The 18,951-nt window shown below is 43.0% G+C and overlaps 1 protein-coding gene across 1 annotated transcript; it reads right to left on the bottom strand.

The window, feature by feature from the left end:
• Nucleotides 1–4,238: 4,238 nt before the first annotated feature.
• Nucleotides 4,239–18,913, bottom strand: ARPC1A (actin related protein 2/3 complex subunit 1A). Its single transcript, XM_069983622.1, has 10 exons — nucleotides 18,804–18,913; nucleotides 11,198–11,295; nucleotides 9,746–9,850; nucleotides 9,042–9,264; nucleotides 8,669–8,776; nucleotides 8,126–8,338; nucleotides 7,931–8,006; nucleotides 7,389–7,582; nucleotides 6,849–6,939; nucleotides 4,239–4,498 (listed from the first exon to the last, which is right to left on the bottom strand). Exons 2-10 carry the CDS (start codon nucleotides 11,259–11,261, stop codon nucleotides 4,460–4,462), a joined length of 1,113 nt encoding a protein of 370 aa, XP_069839723.1. The 5' UTR covers nucleotides 11,262–11,295; nucleotides 18,804–18,913; the 3' UTR covers nucleotides 4,239–4,459.
• Nucleotides 18,914–18,951: the final 38 nt, after the last annotated feature.

The raw sequence follows: 18,951 nt of genomic DNA, 5'->3' as shown, positions 1-18,951 counted from the left end.
CTGTGAGGTCTCAGAGATGCTGAGACATCTGCCGTCTGTGAGAGGGTGCCTGATGGAGGCGCGTCTTCATGTGCTGGCTTCTGCTGGCTATCACCATCTAACAGTGTCAGCAGTTTAACATGAATTACAGCTGACAAATTCCCTTTAAGGATGGGTTCACACTGAGGAATCTGCGCAGAGAAGCTCCTGCGAATTCCGTCGCTTGTCCCCCTCTATGCACAGGCAGATTCCCCGGTCCAGCAAAAGAATTGACATGTCAATTCTTTCAGTGGATGGCGAAATTCCCCTGACCATAAAATGGAGTCTATGGGACGAGCGGAAATGCGCACGGGGGCGCAAGCTAAGGAATCCGCAGAAACTTGTCCGTGCAGATTCCTGTGTGAACCCACCCTAAAGGAGAAGTCTTGTGAAACTAACAAATGACAGGCAGGCAGGTGGTAAGGGAAGATAACAAAGAAACTATACTCACCAGCCCCCGTACCCCTGCGTCGCTCTCTCTCCCGCAGCCACTGGAAGTCATTTTCGACCAGGTTCCTTGTATGTCATGGCCCCAGCTCCTTTAACTGCAATATGGCATAGTTGGCTGATAGACCCATCAGTATGTGACGAGGCTGGTGGCTATTGGATATCATTAAGGAAGAGCTATGGGGGCATGGGGAAGGGTAAGTATACATTCTTTATTATTTCCTGAACCCCCTTGCCTACCTGAGATGTGTTAGTTTCACGAGACTCCTTTCAAGAAACGTAAGAGGCACGTAATGCTGTTCGCATAGAATGACTGACAAGTTCCTAGTGGTGAGCTGGCACAGCAGGTCACATACACAGCGCTGTGCAAAGTTGCTATGGTAATGTGAAAGATTTAGTGCCTGTTATATGTAGGGCCCCAAGAATCAAATTCCCAGGCGGGCTCAAAGTACCCCAGTTTGACACTGGTCGGGCGAAAGGTTTAATCCAGCGATTTTTTTTTTTTTCAAATCAAGTGGTGTCAGGAAGTTGTGTATATATATATATATATATATATATATATATATATATATATATATATATATATATATACAGTATTTTACTTCTTTAAAAATCTCCAGTTTTCCAGTACTTATAAGCTGCTGTATGTCCTGCAGAAAGTGGTATATTATTTCCTGTCTGACAGTGCTCTATGCTGCCACCTCTGTCCATGTCAGGAACTCACTCTGGACAGTTCCTGACATGAACAGAGGTGTCAAACTGGAAAGAATTTAGTTTTACATGACACCCACAATGCTTGTCTTTACTTTATAGGATTACCTTCTCTATTCATTTCAACAGCTTTATTTATCATACTCTTTGGCCGCCCTTTCAACATACAATTAATCAGATTGTCAGCAGTCTCCTTCATGTTAACAAATTAGCCGTATATAACCATATAACCATTATGGGGAAGCTTGATGTCATGTGTTTTCAGTCATTAACATCATCATCATCATAAGCTTTACAGCAATGGAGCAGCATTATCAATCTGCCAGACACAAAACACAGTCTGATTTGTCCATAGCAACCAATCACAGCTCACCTTGTATATCTTGACAAGCTCTTATGAAATTAAAGCTGAGCTTTGATTGGTTGCTATGGGCAAGTTAGACTGTCCAAGTTTCGCATGACAACCAATCACAGTTCAGCTTTTATTTTACCAGAGTAATTTGAGAAAGGAAAGCAGAACTGTGATTGGTTGCTATGGGCAACATCAAACCATATTATTTAGTGTTCTTAATGTGGCCTAACCATAAGTTGTTTGCTTGGTCACGTGTGTTTAGTGACCTCTGCAGTAAAGCGCATCGCCAGTCATTAATGGGTTAATGCATCAGATGTGTTTACCTGCAGTTACCATGGCAACCATGCACTGTGGTGACAAGCGCTTATGTCATAAAGAAGGTTCCATAAAGCAATGCACCGCGCCCTGATCAGTGCCATCTTGGATGTGCCAGAGGACCTTGAGCTTGATTACTTTACTGCCCCCTACCCTTGATGTAAGTTGGAGGTTCTAGCAGGGGGGGGTGATCTGCTTTAGACTACCCCTTCATCAAGTCTCCACCTTCTTGAGAAGTGGACCTGGATCTGTGAGGGAGAAGAGATACATCCACCATCAATAAGGTGACATATTTCAGCCAGATTTCTCTCACATCTAGTTTATTATATTTATTGTATGGTATTACCCTCTAAGCCCAGGGGAGGGGCAACTCTCCAGCCATGGCTCCCTCGAGGTTTCCCCCACAGGGGTTTTTTCCTCGCCTGAGTGCTGGAGGGTGACTCTTTGTGAGCCGGGGTTCTACCATTTTCGGTGTCATGTAATTTTAAATAAAATTTGGACCCTTTGACACCTGAGTACTACGTGTTGTGTCTTTATTTTGTGTTATATGGTTTATCTTATTGTGCTTGGGAGTTGGGGATCCATCACATAGTGCAGATTCATAAAGCTGGACATCTGCCCGCTACACAGATCTATCACCTGCACAATGAGCGCAAGTAGGATGTGTGTGTGGTCAGCATCAGGAACAAGACAAAGTATTGCACCCCCTCACACATACATCCAGGTGTGGCCTAGGTAGCTGTACCCCCCTAAAATCCATAGGATAGGGAATATCCAGCTGACTAGTGGGGGTCCCAGTGGTCACGAGAATGTGGGGAACATGTCCCTCTTAAGCTGTGGGGTTGGTGCCCAATTAAAGGGGGTATCCAGCTCTACAAAAACATGGACACTTTTCCACCTCTCTTTGTGCAGAGTCTAAGTTGTGTTTTCTTCTTTACATGTGTTTCTTTTTAGCTATCGAATTTCTTTTTGATTTATTTAATAGATTGGGTGATTATGCATGTATATATTTTTTTACTTATAAAATAAAACCTGAGATGTTTGTTTCATGGGACTTCTCCTTTGAAGAAACTTAAAGCAACTCTGCACCCACAATATGCCCTCCCCAAACCGCTTGTACCTTCAGATAGCTGCTTTTAATCCAAGATCTGTCCTGGGGTCCATTCGAAAGGTGATTACTTTTAAACTTGCAGCCCTGTGTCAAATTGGTGTGGCCTAGAGTGTCTGTGTATTAGACTTGCACCTCCTCTCTGTCCCTCCTCCCCGCCCTCTTCATCATCAGGAATGCTTTGTGGTTTTTCACATGAATAGACCAGCGCTGGCATGGGGATGCCAATGCTGGGGTTTTTTTGTTTTTTTTTAACTGCGGCCCGGTTCCCACGCACGGTGACTGTTTATTCCAAAGCACTGGCCCGGCATGAAGCACTGGGGGCTGTGACGATCTCTCCTCTCCTCTGTGACTCGGCTTCATTGATTACAATGGAGCCGAATCAGAAGGGAGAATAGATCGTCCCACAGGGGGGCGGCGGTCCAGCCCCCAAAGTATCATGACGGGCCAGTGCTTGGGAATAAAACGGTACTGTGTACAATTAAAAAAAAAAAAAATGTCTGAGGCACAGGCATCCCTGTGCTAACGCCGGTCTATTCATGTGAAAAACCATAAAGAGATGTAATGTAATGGGGCATATTATATCCTATTATATTATATTATATCCATATTATAAAGTAGTAATATATCCATAGGATGCAGTGTGTGACAGTAAGAGGAGCTTTTCTTAGTTTAAAGTATGTTATGTGGTGCAAAAGTAAGGAGCGGAAGATGTCCAGGCATCAAACTCTGCAGAAATAAGACATAAAGGAAGTCAAGGATGGAGAAGAAAATAAATGTCAGTGAAGACGTCACCTGTAAATCAGTTGTTGTGTCAAATGTTGAGTCTGTCAGAGACCCCTCTAAACCTCTGTCCTATGCTGGAAATGTGTATTATCTGTCAGGAGGTTTTTGTTTGTTTTTAGGTTTTTCCTAGCATACATTTCTAGATTTCATTATACATTTCCACTTGTATGTTTAATATACAGCAGACCACACTTGAGTCCTGCATTGTAAACATATACTGCTGGGAAATGACCCAAATGTAATCATTATATTACCATTGGAGATGAGTGAACCTCAAGCATGCTCAGGTTTGTCAAAACTCAAGCCTGCATTTAATGAACAGTGGCTGCAGAAAATATGGATACAGGACACCCTAGGACGGCATCCAACTTCTTCAGCCAGTAATCAAATGCAATGTGCTTGAGGTTTGCTCATGTCTAATCATCACCCATCCAGGTATTTAAAAAAAATAATCATTCTATTTACATAACTTTCTATGCATAATGAATAAATCACAAGCAATCAAGAACATGTCTCACTTTAATTTGTATAGATCTTTTTCAGTGACAAGCTGTAGGTTTCACATATATAGTAATGGGAAATACATTTGCCAGTTAGATTTTAAATAATAGGAAAGACTGTTTTCATTCACTGCTAGATAGGCCAGTGAAGTTCACATTTCTTGTAGGTTGATGGACATCCTGAAGCTTGTTCATGTCGTTTTAGTGAAGGTTGTTCTTCAGTTACATGATTCTCAGGCCTTGAATGTAAGACTCCAGGGTCTATCATTTTGAAAGTAAATGACAAGATAGTTCATTTTAACAAATAATCTATAAGAAGCAAATTTTAGTACATGACAAGGCACCTCTACATACCCGAATGACCAACTAAAAGGGGTCAAAACTAAGGGCTTATGCAGTCTTAAAAATAAAACCAAATAAGGGATACCCACTTGTTTGATCCTCTGTCAGACAACCCCTTTAATAATAAAGGCCTGTCACCTCTCCTGTGTCTCTAGCACTCTGTACACAGTCTGACATGGTCAGCAGTCAACATCCTACTGAAAAGTGGAATGATAATACTGAGAGTGAGGACGTTCACCCCTGATTATACAATTCTTACCAATCCTTTGGAATTTTTTTTTTTTTTTTTTAGAGATGACCCTTTTAAAGGCCACACATATGGCAAATGCATGTACAATGGCACCTCAAACAGCAAATGAATTATTTGTTTGTTTTTTTACAAGAAATTAAATAATTACTGGCATTAATGTCTACCAGTTAGCTAGTTATTAGTATCCATTATAGGAGTTGTCCACCCGTAATAATTTACATGGACTCTGCTCAACGAATTTAAACAAATCAGTGGCCTCCTAACAGCGATACAATAGATTACACCAGATATCCTTAGAGGTTGTCAAGCACAGACTAAGGGTCCTATTAGACAAAGCAAATTTTTAGCGTTTAACAATAAACAATCACAAACAAGAACTACATGAAATCAATCACTATATTACACAGAACAATATGTTAGTTCTTTGATCGCTGCCTTCATTCACACAAAACAATTATCGCTCAAATTTGAACAATATAACGATTCTTCCCACAGTAATTGTCCCGTGTAATAGGGCCCTTACAGCAACAAATCACTGTTCCTTTATATACTGTACAGTGGGAAGCAGAAAGCAGAGACCAAGCTGTCAAGTCAATATTTAAAAACATGATATAGACTATTTGGATAACACTTCTTATTAGTTCTATTAATTGGAGACAGCATATTTTATATCCATCTCATGGAAAAGTTATTTTATGTGAATGTTTTCTTGTGTATAATATTTATTGTGCTTGGAATGGATTTGAACCATTTAAGGACAGAGTCAGTTTTCATTTTTGAGCTTTCGTTTTTTCCTCCTCGTGTTTAAAAGGCCACTGCACTTGCATATTTTCCCCTACAGACCCACGTAAGCCCTAATTTTTTGCAACACCAAATATACTTTGCAATTACAGACTTAAATTTTTCTATAAAATATGCTGCAAAACGAGAAAAAAATTCTAAGTGCAGTGAAATTGGAAAAAAAGGTGCAATTCCTTATTATTTTGATGGGTTTCGTGTTTACGCCGTTTGCTAAAACAGACATGTTGGTAAAACAGACATGTTAGCTATGTTCCTCAAGTCAGTACGATTACAACAATAGGAAACTTATATAACTTTTATTTTATTTGTTAGCTTTTAAAAAATTAAAAACCTTTAAAAAAAACAAACAAAAAAAAAAACAAACAAAACTGTTTAACATTGCTCTATTCCCATCTTATAACACTTTTATTGTTTAGTCTATGGGGCTGTGTGAGGTGTAATTTTTGCACCACAAACTGTTCTTTCAGTACCTTGTTTGCATATATGCGACTTTTGATTGCTTTTTATAAAAAAAAATTCTGGATTTGGTGTAAACAAAAATGCGCAATTTTGCACTTTGGCGGTTTTTTTTGCGCTTACGCAGTTTACCGTGCAAGATCAGAAATATGTTTTTATTTATAAAATTGGAAAAGGGGGGTAATTTAAACTTATTAGGGGAGGGGATTTTTATTAATAAAAAAAATAGAATTTCCCTGGGGGACCTCTATATACACAGCACTGATCTCCCATTGAGATCAATGCTATGTATATATTAGAGCACTGATCCATCAGATCAGTGTTCTATTATTCTGGTCTGCAGCACACCAGATGCACCAATTGCCAAGCCGGCATCAGAGTCATTCTGACGCTGAGCCCCGGCTGGCTCAATAGAAGGGATCTCCCCTCCGCAATCGCATCGCGGGGGAGATCCCCCCATCTAGACACCAGGGACAGGGGGCCAAGGACTATTTAAATGAAGCTATCAGCTTTGACAGCTGCATTTAAATAGTTAATTAGCCGGGAGCGGTGATCGGCCGTGCCATCTAATACCCATAGAAACCAGGCACTGCAAGCTGCAGAGAGTGCTCAAGCTGGGAGCCCTCTATGTTTACCCTTAACGGTTGCATGACGGGTATACTAGTCATGCATCATTAAGGGGTTAATTGTAACAATGTAACTTATTAAACATTCACATTGTACCCTGATAGTCATTTTTTTGTATCAATTGCTGAAACTCACCTTAAAGTCCCAAATAGTCATAGCACCATCAATGCCTGTGGTACAAAACTTGCGGCAGTCAGATTTATCCCCATCATAAATGGACACCTGGCTGTAAGACAACAGCAGAAATGTGTTATTTAAATTGCTTCCACTTATAAAGCTTAGAGCTTGTTCACATCAGCATTGTTATTCCAGTGTTCTGCTGTCACACAAATCAAACAACAAAAATAACAGTGGTGCTGGATCAGTCCCCTGATAGTACCTCAAGCCTGACCCCCAACACCCCCCCCCCAACACCCCCCCTACATCCAGTTACTATTTTTGCATCCACAATACTTTTCAAGTTCCAGCCCAATCACAGGTCTAATGAGACCAACAGTGAGGCCAAAACTCGTGGACACAGATGCAAAAAATTGACCATATTATTTCATTAAAAGCAGCCAAACGACAGGGTTGTTTGCTATGGATTTTTATTGTCTGACCTTTTTGTTCTCATATGTATGGGGAGGCTAGCAGAGACAACAGTTATTGAAGGTGCATAGGCACTGTTACACCTACGTTATGCTGTTCTGGTGAAGAGTCTCCAGGGCAGTATTGCGGTCTTCTGTGGTCGCTCTCTTATCCATGTTTCTAAAGCGCTCCATAGCCGATATATTTCGCTGAGTGCTTTGCTTGGGAATGTCCAGTTTTGAAACAAACGTCAAAGAGCCATGGTCATCATAGGTGAAAAGCATGGGACAGCAATCATGCCCCTAAAAGAAAAAATCTGGATTAGGCACTTGTAAAAGAATAAAATAATATTGAAAGTTCAGTGACTGTATGCATTTAGCCCTTTCATGTATTAAAGTGATACTGTAACCCCCCCCTCCCTTATTCAATGCGCGGTTCTCCACACCATCCACAATCTTAGATGCTGCACATTCGATATAAAATTTCTTTCTGCTCAAAAAATGATTTATTTCAGCATTGGACAGTGCTGACTAGGGGGGGCTTCAGGACAGTTTGGCCCTCTCCCCAGAGATGAGGCCCAGCTGCTGTGAAGCCCCACCCAGTTGACACTTAAGCAATAAAATGAACCATAAAATAAGAAAGGTACTTACAGCGGCAATGACACTGTTCTCTGATACAAAGGTGACACTCAGAAGAGGTAAGAACTCAGTCTTAAGCTGGGAAACACTAGAAAGAAAGATAAAATATTAAAATTCAGAAAATTAAAAAAAAAAAAATTTGTTCACAAAAGTTTGAGAAAAATACGGTTTTATTAAAAGTTTGAAGGACTTGACCAGGTAACCTACCTCATGTTTTTCGATGCATCAACTACAGACACAATGCTGTCATGGCTGACCCAAGCCAAGCGATTTCCACTAGCAGAAAAGCTGACACTGTGAACCCAGCCACCACTGCCAGCTCCTCCAAATTCTGACATTAGCTGACCAAAAGGCATTTTTGAACCCCATGGCGTACTAGCAGGCTTCTCATCCACCTCCTTGATGTATGCAGAAAACACCCTGTAAACAAAAACAGTAAATTTTAGAGTGTAGATGGAGTCACAGCCCTAAGGAAATGGAACAGACGGCTAAAAGATCATGAAAACTAAAGCATTACTGTCATTTAAAGAAAACTTTTAACATAGAGAGACATGTCAAAGCTTCAGATAACAGTGAGCTCTGTCCCTGCCCTAGAGTGTCAGCATGCAAATATCTATGTTAAAGGGGTACTCCTGAGAAAATCTTTTCTTTTAAATCAACAGGGGTAAAAAAAAAAAAAAAAGTTATACAGATTTGTAATGCACTTCTATTTAAACATCTGAATCACTACAGTCTACCTAAATACTGTACCTGGTCTTAAAGTCACAAGATCCAGCGGCTAGAAGCACATTATTGGGGTGCCAGTCAAGGCTCAGCACAGTGGAACGGATCGGCTTCTTGATGTGTTTACTCACCCACCTATAGTAAAACCACAAACGTTTCAGAAAAGGATTGTTGCATTTTGTAATAGGAGAAAATATGTTAGTTGACTGGCTAAACCAAATCTTTTTGTAAAGTGGATTTATTGTAAGGCATATTCATGGGTAAAGTATGGCCGCTTTATTTCCCTACCCTCCTCACATCTGAGTGATGTCACCCACTGAATACAGAGTACTCATAAATACACCAGACTCAATAGTTTATGTATTCTGTCATTACTACAAAAGCAAATCATATTGCTTACCAGTCATTTTCTGACTCAAAGTAACACACAGATATGAGTCTTGCTCCACTTCCAACAGCAAACTTATTCTCCGTGGGAGACCATTTGACAAAAGTTGCTGCCCGGTTTATACGTAGGATGACAAGTGTCGGTTTCCACACTCCATCCTTCTGGCTCCACACATATGCATTACGATCTGCTCCACAGGTCACTATACGGTCACTTTTAGGAGCCCAGTCAATGCCTAGAGCAATAAAGCAGTGAAAGAACAGATTCTTTAGGATACATTAACTTGTAGCAGATTGCATAAAAGACTGATCAGAGCTAGGTACAGAAAATGAAATAAAATAAATATAAATCACAATCAGAAAATAGAAGAAATAACATGTTTTAGTATATGGCTCTAATGAGGGGAAAAAGGAAACTTAGACGATACATTCCCTTTAAATTTTCAAACTAGTTTTTTTTTTTTTAACTGGCTAGAATAAGGGCTGTATATAGGAAACTCAAGGACGGTTCTAAATAAATCCATTGGCCGACTGTTTTCTTAGTAAGGCTAGGCTCACACTGCGTTTTTGCAGTCTGTTTAACTTATCTGTTTTGGATCTGTTTTCTATTGATTTACTATGGTTAATGGTAACATAGTTTAGCCCCATTACTTTCTCATATCTAAGAGTTGTATTGTCAAACGATGACCAGTGACACTACAGCTAACAACCTCTTACCTGTAATGTGACCATTATGCTCTTTTAACTCATGAACTTTCACCCACTGGTTTCCGTTTTGTTTGTAGATATGAACCTCGTGGTTATTAGGACTTAATGCAATTTCTGTGGAGATCAATAAATAGAGGCATATAAGCATTTACACATATTACATGTAGTACAAGAAGAAAGAGCACTTCATTAAAAGTGGTTGTCTTATTTAGGTCACCTCTATCCTAAATTACGTGGGACCCTCCTACAAACATATGTCTAAAACGTAATACTCGTGTTAGCCACATAATGGCTATTTATTCTGGTTCACAGGCAGTTAGAGGACTCTTTGACATTCAAATGCACTAATAAGACATACCGAAGAGAGTCCCATAGACTGTATGACATTGAGGCAGGTGGGACTCCGCAGTGTGGATTTCCGCCGATTTGTGAACTAGCCCTTACATGGAGTGATAATCTGCCAAATCAGTCCGATACAGGTAATGTATGAACTTCAATTTTAAAGCCCATGCTGCACGATAATTGAGCCATGTTATAGGCTCAGTAAACCAGTGCTGATGTATCAGATCGGCGATCGTTTACTATAGTGATCGGGCCATCTAATATGATCCTAAGAAATCTGATGGTGACAGTATGCTACTCAGTGTAGCCGAAAGTTTGTTTCTTATCTGCAAAAAACTTTAAAGATATAAAAGAACCCGTTACTAGTTTCACGCTGCCCAGACCACAGGTAGCAGGGTCAGGCTTTCCTACTGCAGCCGTTTATCATTTATTCTGAAATCCTGCAGTGATTCCTGTAGAAATCAAAGATTACAAACAACACAAGTAAAAAAGAGGGGAAAAGCTAACCGGGACCGCCCCCATGACTCAAAGCCCCATGTCAGGATTATGCTGCAGTGTTTCCAAGTGATGGCATAGATGGTTTCCACTGCTTAAAACTGAGGACAGGTGTTCACATCATGTTCAACAAGACATAATGTGAGTGACTAATGGTGTGTTTACACCAAGAGATTTATCTGACAGATTTTTGAAGCCAAAGCCAGGAATGGATTTGAAAAGAGGAGAAATTTCAGTCTTTCCTTTTATGACCTGTTCTCTGTGTATAGTCTGTTCCTGGCTTCGGCTTCAAAAATCTGTCAGATTAATCTCTTGGTGTAAACGCACCATAAGGGTGCATTTACACAGAAAGATTTATCTGACAGATTTTGGAAGCCAAAGCCAGGAGTGGATTTGAAAAGAGGATAGATCCCAGTCTTTCCTTTATGACCTGATCCCTGTTTATAGTCTGTTCCTGGGTTTGGCTTCAAAGATCTGTCAGATAAATCTGTCTGTGTAAACGCACCATAACTTTTACCTTTGCAAATATTTAATGAAGTACACTTTATTTCAGAAAGTCTTTCAAAATAAGGCATACTAGAACCAGAATGACCCCTGGAAATAGAAGAGGAGGAGGATGCTTACGAGTACGATCTTTATTCCAAGCATGGCAGCTGATGGGTTCTAGCAAGAACTGGTGAAGAGACATTCTGGTTTCTTTTTTCGTTGGGAAACCTACAAAACTAAAAACAGAAGAATATATGTAAAGCAGATAGCTATTGCATGCAGTGGTAAAGGGATTACCTAGAACATTGATAGCCCACCTTTAGATGTTGGAACAGAGAGGGTCTGACTTCTGACACCCCAATTTCCCAATCAGCAGGGGAAAGGGGCTGCTGCCTTTTCAACATTTTATATACAATAGTTCCAATGGACACACAAATTTATAGCAGGGTCTTTATCTCCCAGAATTACTTAACCTCATATCTTCTGTCCACAATGCTATTACTATCTAGCCTTTACAAAACACAATTACACACTACAACCAAGGCGTAGATGTAAAAATATTTTTCAAATTTTATTAACATGATCATTAAAAAATCTCCAACTTAATTAAACAGTGTAAAAGGATCCAGTAGTATAGACAACCACATGCCACCTATTTCATACATAAGTTCAGATGGTCCCAGTAAGCACATAAGTCATGTTCACTACAGTCATGTAATGTATCTACATGGCCTCCTAAGTGTTTTGCGTGTGTTTGCTTTATTCAAACGTAGATTGAATAAAGCAAATGCGCGTCAGGGTACGGACGCCACACTGCTACTATGGGTAAGCCTATTGTATATTGATGGGCTCTTGGTAATGTGCTGCACACTTGTGCTTTCCTGATTCAGGAGGCCATGTAGATACATTACATGACTGTAGTGAACATGACTTATGTGCTTACTGGGACCATCTGAACTTATGTATGAAATAGGTGGCCTGTGGTTGTCTATACTACTGGATCCTTTTACACTGTTTAATTAAGTTGGAGATTTTTTAATGATCATGTTAATAAAATTTGAAAAATATTTTTAAATCTTCACCTTGGTTGTAGTGTGTAATTGCCTTTTCAACATCTATCAGGCACATCTGCTCATCTGTATGGGGTGACTATGTCCAAAACTGCAAGTCAGCTCTATTAACCCCTAGACGACCCTGGACGTAGGGTTACGTCATGGAAGTCTGTCCCCAGACGACCCATGACGTAACCTTACGTCATGGGTGGTATTCCCGCTATGAAGCGCGCTCCGGAGCGGAGCGCGCTTCATAGGAGGTGGGGGCCGGCTGCAGTGAGCAGCCGGGACCTCACCGGTAATGACACGCTGCGGCGATCGCGCTGCCGCGTGTCATTAACCCCTTAAACGCCGCGATCGCGGCGCGACCGCAGCGTTTAAGTGTAAGTGACAGGGGGAGTCCCCTGTCACTTACCGATCGGGACCCCCGCAGTGTGACTGCGGGGGTCCCGATCGTTGAAACGGACTGCTGGAGGTCTCTTACCTGCCTCCATGCGGTCCGATCGGCGATCTGCTACACTGAGCCTGCACAGGCAGGCTCAATGAGCAGAGCGCCGATAACACTGATCAATGCTATGCCTATGGCATAGCAATCATCAGTGTATAAATCAAACTAATGTATGTACAAGTCCCCCAAAGGGACTTCAAAAGTGTAAAAAAAAAAAGTTCAAAACACTAACACACAACCCCAAAACCCCTCCCCCAATAAAAGTCTAAATCACCCCCCTTTCCCATTATATAAATAAAACATATAAAAATAAATAAATAGATAAACATATAATATACCGTAGCGTGCGTAATTGTCCGATCTATTAAAATATAACAAGCGTCATTGTGAACGGTGAACGGCGTACACGAAAAGAAGGGAAAAAGTGCGCAGATTACCGATTTTATGTTACATTATATATTAAAAAAAATCAATAAAAAGTGATCAAAACGTCCGATCTTCACAAATATGGTATTAATAAAAACTAGAGATCATGGCGGAAAAAATGACACCCCATACAGCCCCATAGGTGAAAAAATAAAACCGTTATAAGCGTCACAATAGGCCCATTTTATTAATATTTAATTGCCAAAAAAAAGGATTTCATAAAAAAAAATATATATAACATTAGAGAATCTGTGTAACCTGTATATGGTTGTGTTCGGACTGACCTATAGAATAATAGTGTCATGTCGCTGTTACCATATAGTGCATTACGTAGACACAGGAACCCCCCAAACGTTACCATATTGCATTCTTTCTTACGATTTCACCTATTTATATCTTCATAAATAATATATTTGGAATTCCATCATACATGTTATGGTAAAATGAATGACGCCATTACAAAGTACAACTATTCCTGTAAAAAACAAGCACTTACATGGCTTGTAGATAGAAAACTGAGAGTGCTAGAGCTCTTAGAAGGGGAGGAGGGAAAAACGAAAGCACTAAGATCAAAATTTGCGCGGTCCACTGGGTCATTTTGGGCCTGGTCCTCAAAGGGTTAATGGCGACTGCCTCAAATAATTTAATCCCAGAAGATACCATACAGTATACACAATGGGCCTGCAACAGACTAAAGTACATGGCCACACATGGTATATGGCCGCACCATGTACATGACCGCACCTGGTATATGGCCGCTCCATGTACATGACCGCACCTGGTATATGTCCACACCATGTACATGACCGAACCTGGTATATGGCCGCACCATGTACATGACCGCACCTGGTATATGGCCGCACCATGTACATGACCGCACCATGTACATGACCGCACCATGTACATGACCGCACCATGTACATGACCGCACCATGTACATGACCGCACCTGGTATATGGCCGCACCATGTACATGACCGCACCTGGTATATGGCCGCACCATATACATGACCGCACCTGGTATATGGCCGCACCATGTACATGGCCACACCATGTACATGACCGCACCTGGTATATAGCCACACCATGTACATGACAACACCAGGTACATGGCCGCACCTGATATATGGCCGCACCATGCACATGACTGCACCTGGTATATGGCCGCACCTGATATATGGCCACACCTGGTATATGGCCGCACCATGTACATGACCACACCTGGTATATGGCCGCATCTGGTATATGGCCGCACCATGTACATGACCACACCTGGTATATGGCCGCATCTGGTATATGGCCGCACCATGTACATGGCCGCACCTGATATATGGCCACACCTGGTATATGGCCGCACCATGTACATGGCCGCATCTGGTATATGGCCGCACCATGTATATATGGCTACACCTGGTATATGGCCGCACCATGTACATGGCCGCACCATGTACATGGCCGCACCATGTACATGACCGCACCATGTACATGACCGCACCATGTACATGACCGCACCATGTACATGACCGCACCATGTACATGACCGCACCATGTACATGACCGCACCATGTACATGACCGCACCATGTACATGACCGCACCATGTACATGACCGCACCATGTACATGACCGCACCATGTACATGACCGCACCATGTACATGGCCGCACCATGTACATGGCCGCACCATGTACATGGCCGCACCATGTACATGGCCGCACCATGTACATGGCCGCACCATGTACATGGCCGCACCATGTACATGGCCGCACCATGTACATGGCCGCACCTGGTACATGGCCGCACCTGGTACATGGCCGCACCTGGTACATGGCCGCACCTGGTACATGGCCGCACCTGGTACATGGCCGCACCTGGTACATGGCCGCACCTGGTACATGGCCGCACCTGGTACATGGCCGCACCTGGTACATGGCTGCACCTGATATATGGCCGCACCATGTATATATGGCTACACCTGGTATATGGCCGCACCATGTATATATGGCTACACCTGGTATATGGCCGCACCATGTATATATGGCTACACCTGGTATATGGCCGCACCATGTACATGACCACACCTGGTATACGGCCAAACCATGTACATGGCCGCACCTGGTATATATGGCCGCACCTGGTATATATGGCCGCACCTGGTATATATGGCCGCACCTGGTATATATGGCCGCACCTGGTATATATGGCCGCACCTGGTATATATGGCCGCACCTGGTATATATGGCCGCACCTGGTATATATGGCCGCACCTGGTATATATGGCCGCACCTGGTATATATGGCCGCACCTGGTATATATGGCCGCACCTGGTATATATGGCCGCACCTGGTATATATGGCCGCACCTGGTATATATGGCCGCACCTGGTATATATGGCCGCACCTGGTATATATGGCCGCACCTGGTATATATGGCCGCACCTGGTATATATGGCCGCACCAGGTATATATGGCCGCACCATGTATATATGGCCGCACCATGTATATATGGCCGCACCATGTATATATGGCCGCACCATGTATATATGGCCGCACCATGTATATATGGCCGAACCATGTATATATGGCCGCACCATGTATATATGGCCGCATCATGTATATATGGCCGCACCATGTATATATGGCCGCACCATGTATATATGGCCGCACCTGGTATATATGGCCGCACCTGGTATATATGGCCGCACCTGGTATATATGGCCGCACCATGTATATATGGCCGCACCATGTATATATGGCCGCACCATGTATATATGGCCGCACCATGTATATATGGCCGCACCATGTATATATGGCCGCACCATGTATATATGGCCGCACCATGTACATGACCGCACCATGTACATGACCACACCTAGTATACGGCCGCACCATGTATATATGGCCGCACCTGGTATTAGGGCTGGGCGGTATACCGTGAAAATACCGATACCGTCACTGGCGTCGGTTAACCGACCTCAACTTTGCCAGGACGGTATCTGCGGTATTTTCACTTTCATCTACCCGTCTGAGCCCTAAGCTGCACAGGTTGAAGGATGTCTCGTGTGCTGTGTGTGCAGGGACGCACAGACAGCACATAAGAGACTGGCACTGTGTGTCAGAGCGCCCCGCATCACCCGCCCGGCACAGCAACAACAAAGCCGCCACCCGCCCGTCCCCACGTCCCCCAACCCCCCGGCGTGTCAGATCGCCCGGCACAGCACAACGGAGCCGCCACCCGCCCGCCCCTGCGTCTCCCAACCTCTCGGCGTGTCAGAGCGCCCCGCGTCACCCGCCCGGCACGGCACACCACCCTTCTCGTCTCAGCCAGTTTCTGCGGCAAGTACATGCCTCTCAACGGCCCGGCACAGCACAGTGCCCCCCGCCACCTGCACGCCCAAGTGCCCCCCGCCACCTGCACGCCACAGTGCCCCCCGCCACCTGCACGAGCATCACGGCCAGTCTTCTATGTGCTGTCTGTGCGTCCCTGCACACACAACACACGAGACATCCTCCAACCTGTTCAGCAACACATGAGAAAAAGAGCAACGTTTCTGACCACAACCGTGGTCTTTTCTCAAGCCAAATAACATTTGGCTTAAGAAAAGACCACGATTGTGGTCAGAAACATCACTGTTTTCAACATAAATGTAAAAAGGTGGAGATTTATTCACAGTCCAACTGGAATGCTGCTACTATATGAATAGAGATAGAAGAGATAGAAAGATCTATCTCCTATATCTACCTCCTATCTATCTCCTATCTATCTCCTATCTATCTCCTATCTATCTCCTATCTATCTCCTATCTATCTCCTATCTATCTCCTATCTATCTCCTATCTATCTCCTATCTATCTCCTGTCTATCTCCTGTCTGTCTATCTATCTATCCATCTATCTCCTTGATTGATCAATAGATAATAGATAGATAGATACAGATAGATAGATAGATAGAAAGATACAGATAGATAGATAGATACAGATAGATAGATAGATACAGATAGATAGATAGATACAGATAGATAGATAGATAGATACAGAGATAGATAGATACAGATAGATAGATGGATACAGATAGATAGATGGATACAGATAGATAGATGGATACAGATAGATAGATGGATATAGATAGATAGGAGATAGATAGGAGATAGATAGGAGATAGATAGATAGATCTCAGATCTATCTATCTATCATCTATTGATCGATCAAGGAGATAGATGGATAGATAGATAGAGATAGATAGGAGATAGATAGATAGATAGGAGATAGATAGATCTATCTCCTATCTATCTCCTATCTATCTATCTCCTATCTATCTGTATCTATCTCTATCTATCTATCCATCTATCTCCTTGATCGATCAATAGATGATAGATAGATAGATCTGAGATCTATCTATCTATCTATCATCTCCTATCTATCTCCTATCTTTCTCCTATCTATATCTATCTCCTATCTATCTATATCTATCTCCTATCTATCTATCTATATTGATCGATCAAGGAGATAGATGGATAGATAGATAGGAGATAGATAGGCAGAGGAAATAGATGATAGATAGATAGGAGATAGATAGATAGATGATAGATAAACCTGTATATACTACATACACATCATACTGTATACACTCTGAGTCCCTATAGTACATAGCTATATACCTGTATATACATGTCCTGTGGTGTGTCCATAGCTGTATGCTGTATATACACGACCTGTGGTGTGTACATAGTTTGAGTTACTGTACTTTTTTAAAAACATAATATTCCCAGTTTGGTATGGCCAAGTGGGTGTGGCTTGTAAAAGGGGGTGTTGCTTACAAAGGGGCGTGTCATAGTTATCGTCCATTTATCGTTACCGCAGCTACATATGCGATAAACCGCGATATTGATTTAGGCCAATATCGCCCAGCCCTACCTGGTATACAACTACACCTGGTATATGGCCGCACCATGTATATATGGCCGCACCATGTACATGACCGTATATGGCCGCACCATGTATATATGGCCGCACCATGTACATGACCACACCTGGTATATGGCCGCACCATGTATACAACTACACCTGGTATATGGCCGCACCATGTATACAACTACACCTGGTATATGGCCGCACCATGTACATGACCACACCTGGTATATGGCCGCACCTGGTATATGGCCGCACCATGTACATGACCACACCTGGTATATGGCCGCACCATGTACATGACCACACCTGGTATATGGCCGCACCATGTACATGACCACACCTGGTATATGGCCGCACCATGTACATGACCACACCTGGTATATGGCCGCACCTGGTATATATGGCCGCACCATGTACATGACCACACCTGGTATATGGCCGCACCTGGTATATATGGCCGCACCTGGTATATATGGCCGCACCTGGTATATATGGCCGCACCTGGTATATATGGCTGTACTCCTGAGTTCCATCCCTTACTACAGTGTTCCTCTACCTGTGCCTCCCCTGCTGTCAGCATGCTGGGAGTTGTAGTTCCACACTAGCTGGTAGCCACAGGTTGGGGACCACTGCACTATACAGATGTCCACGTCTGGTATGTATACAGTGGCAGCATGCCCCTGAGCAGTCAGTTCACACCTATGTGCGGTACCGTCATTCTGCGTTTGAATGAGCAGCCTCCTAATCCTATCAGGTCCATTTTGCTGGAACCCGGAAATTAGCGGAGCCGCGGCCCTTCCTCCTCCCCGGCCGCACTTCTCTGTACCGGAGCCTATTACATGTAGCCCGGCCTCCCCTCACGGCGGGCTCTGCCCTGTCACCCCGCAGTATGATGCCCGCTGTGCCACTTACCCGGGCGACAGTGATTCGCGGACTCTGGTCAGTCAACGCGAACCAAGCAATGGAATGGAGACTGCCGAGAACAGAGGAGAAGCACTGAGCATGCGCAGAGCCGGGCGGGGCCCTGCCCGCTACAGTCTGCCTATCTGCGCATGCTCGC

This window comes from Dendropsophus ebraccatus, chromosome 9 (genome assembly GCF_027789765.1).
Source record: "Dendropsophus ebraccatus isolate aDenEbr1 chromosome 9, aDenEbr1.pat, whole genome shotgun sequence".
Classification (NCBI taxonomy): domain Eukaryota; kingdom Metazoa; phylum Chordata; class Amphibia; order Anura; family Hylidae; genus Dendropsophus; species Dendropsophus ebraccatus.
The sequence above is the reverse complement of the archived record's forward strand: the minus strand, read 5'-3'. Positions and strand labels throughout refer to the sequence as shown.

What these genes read in the sequence shown, in the direction of transcription:
- ARPC1A (XM_069983622.1), bottom strand. Translation starts at nt 11,261, where the DNA reads ATGTCTCTTCACCAGTTCTTGCTAGAACCCATCAGCTGCCATGCTTGG. An exon ending in TCTTGTGACTTTAAGACCAG is followed by an intron (nt 8,339 to 8,668) that starts GTACAGTATTTA and finishes TTTTGTTTACAG; the next exon opens with GGTGTTTTCTGCATACATCA. An exon ending in CTTCACCAGAACAGCATAAC is followed by an intron (nt 6,940 to 7,388) that starts GTAGGTGTAACA and finishes GTTGTCTTACAG; the next exon opens with CCAGGTGTCCATTTATGATG.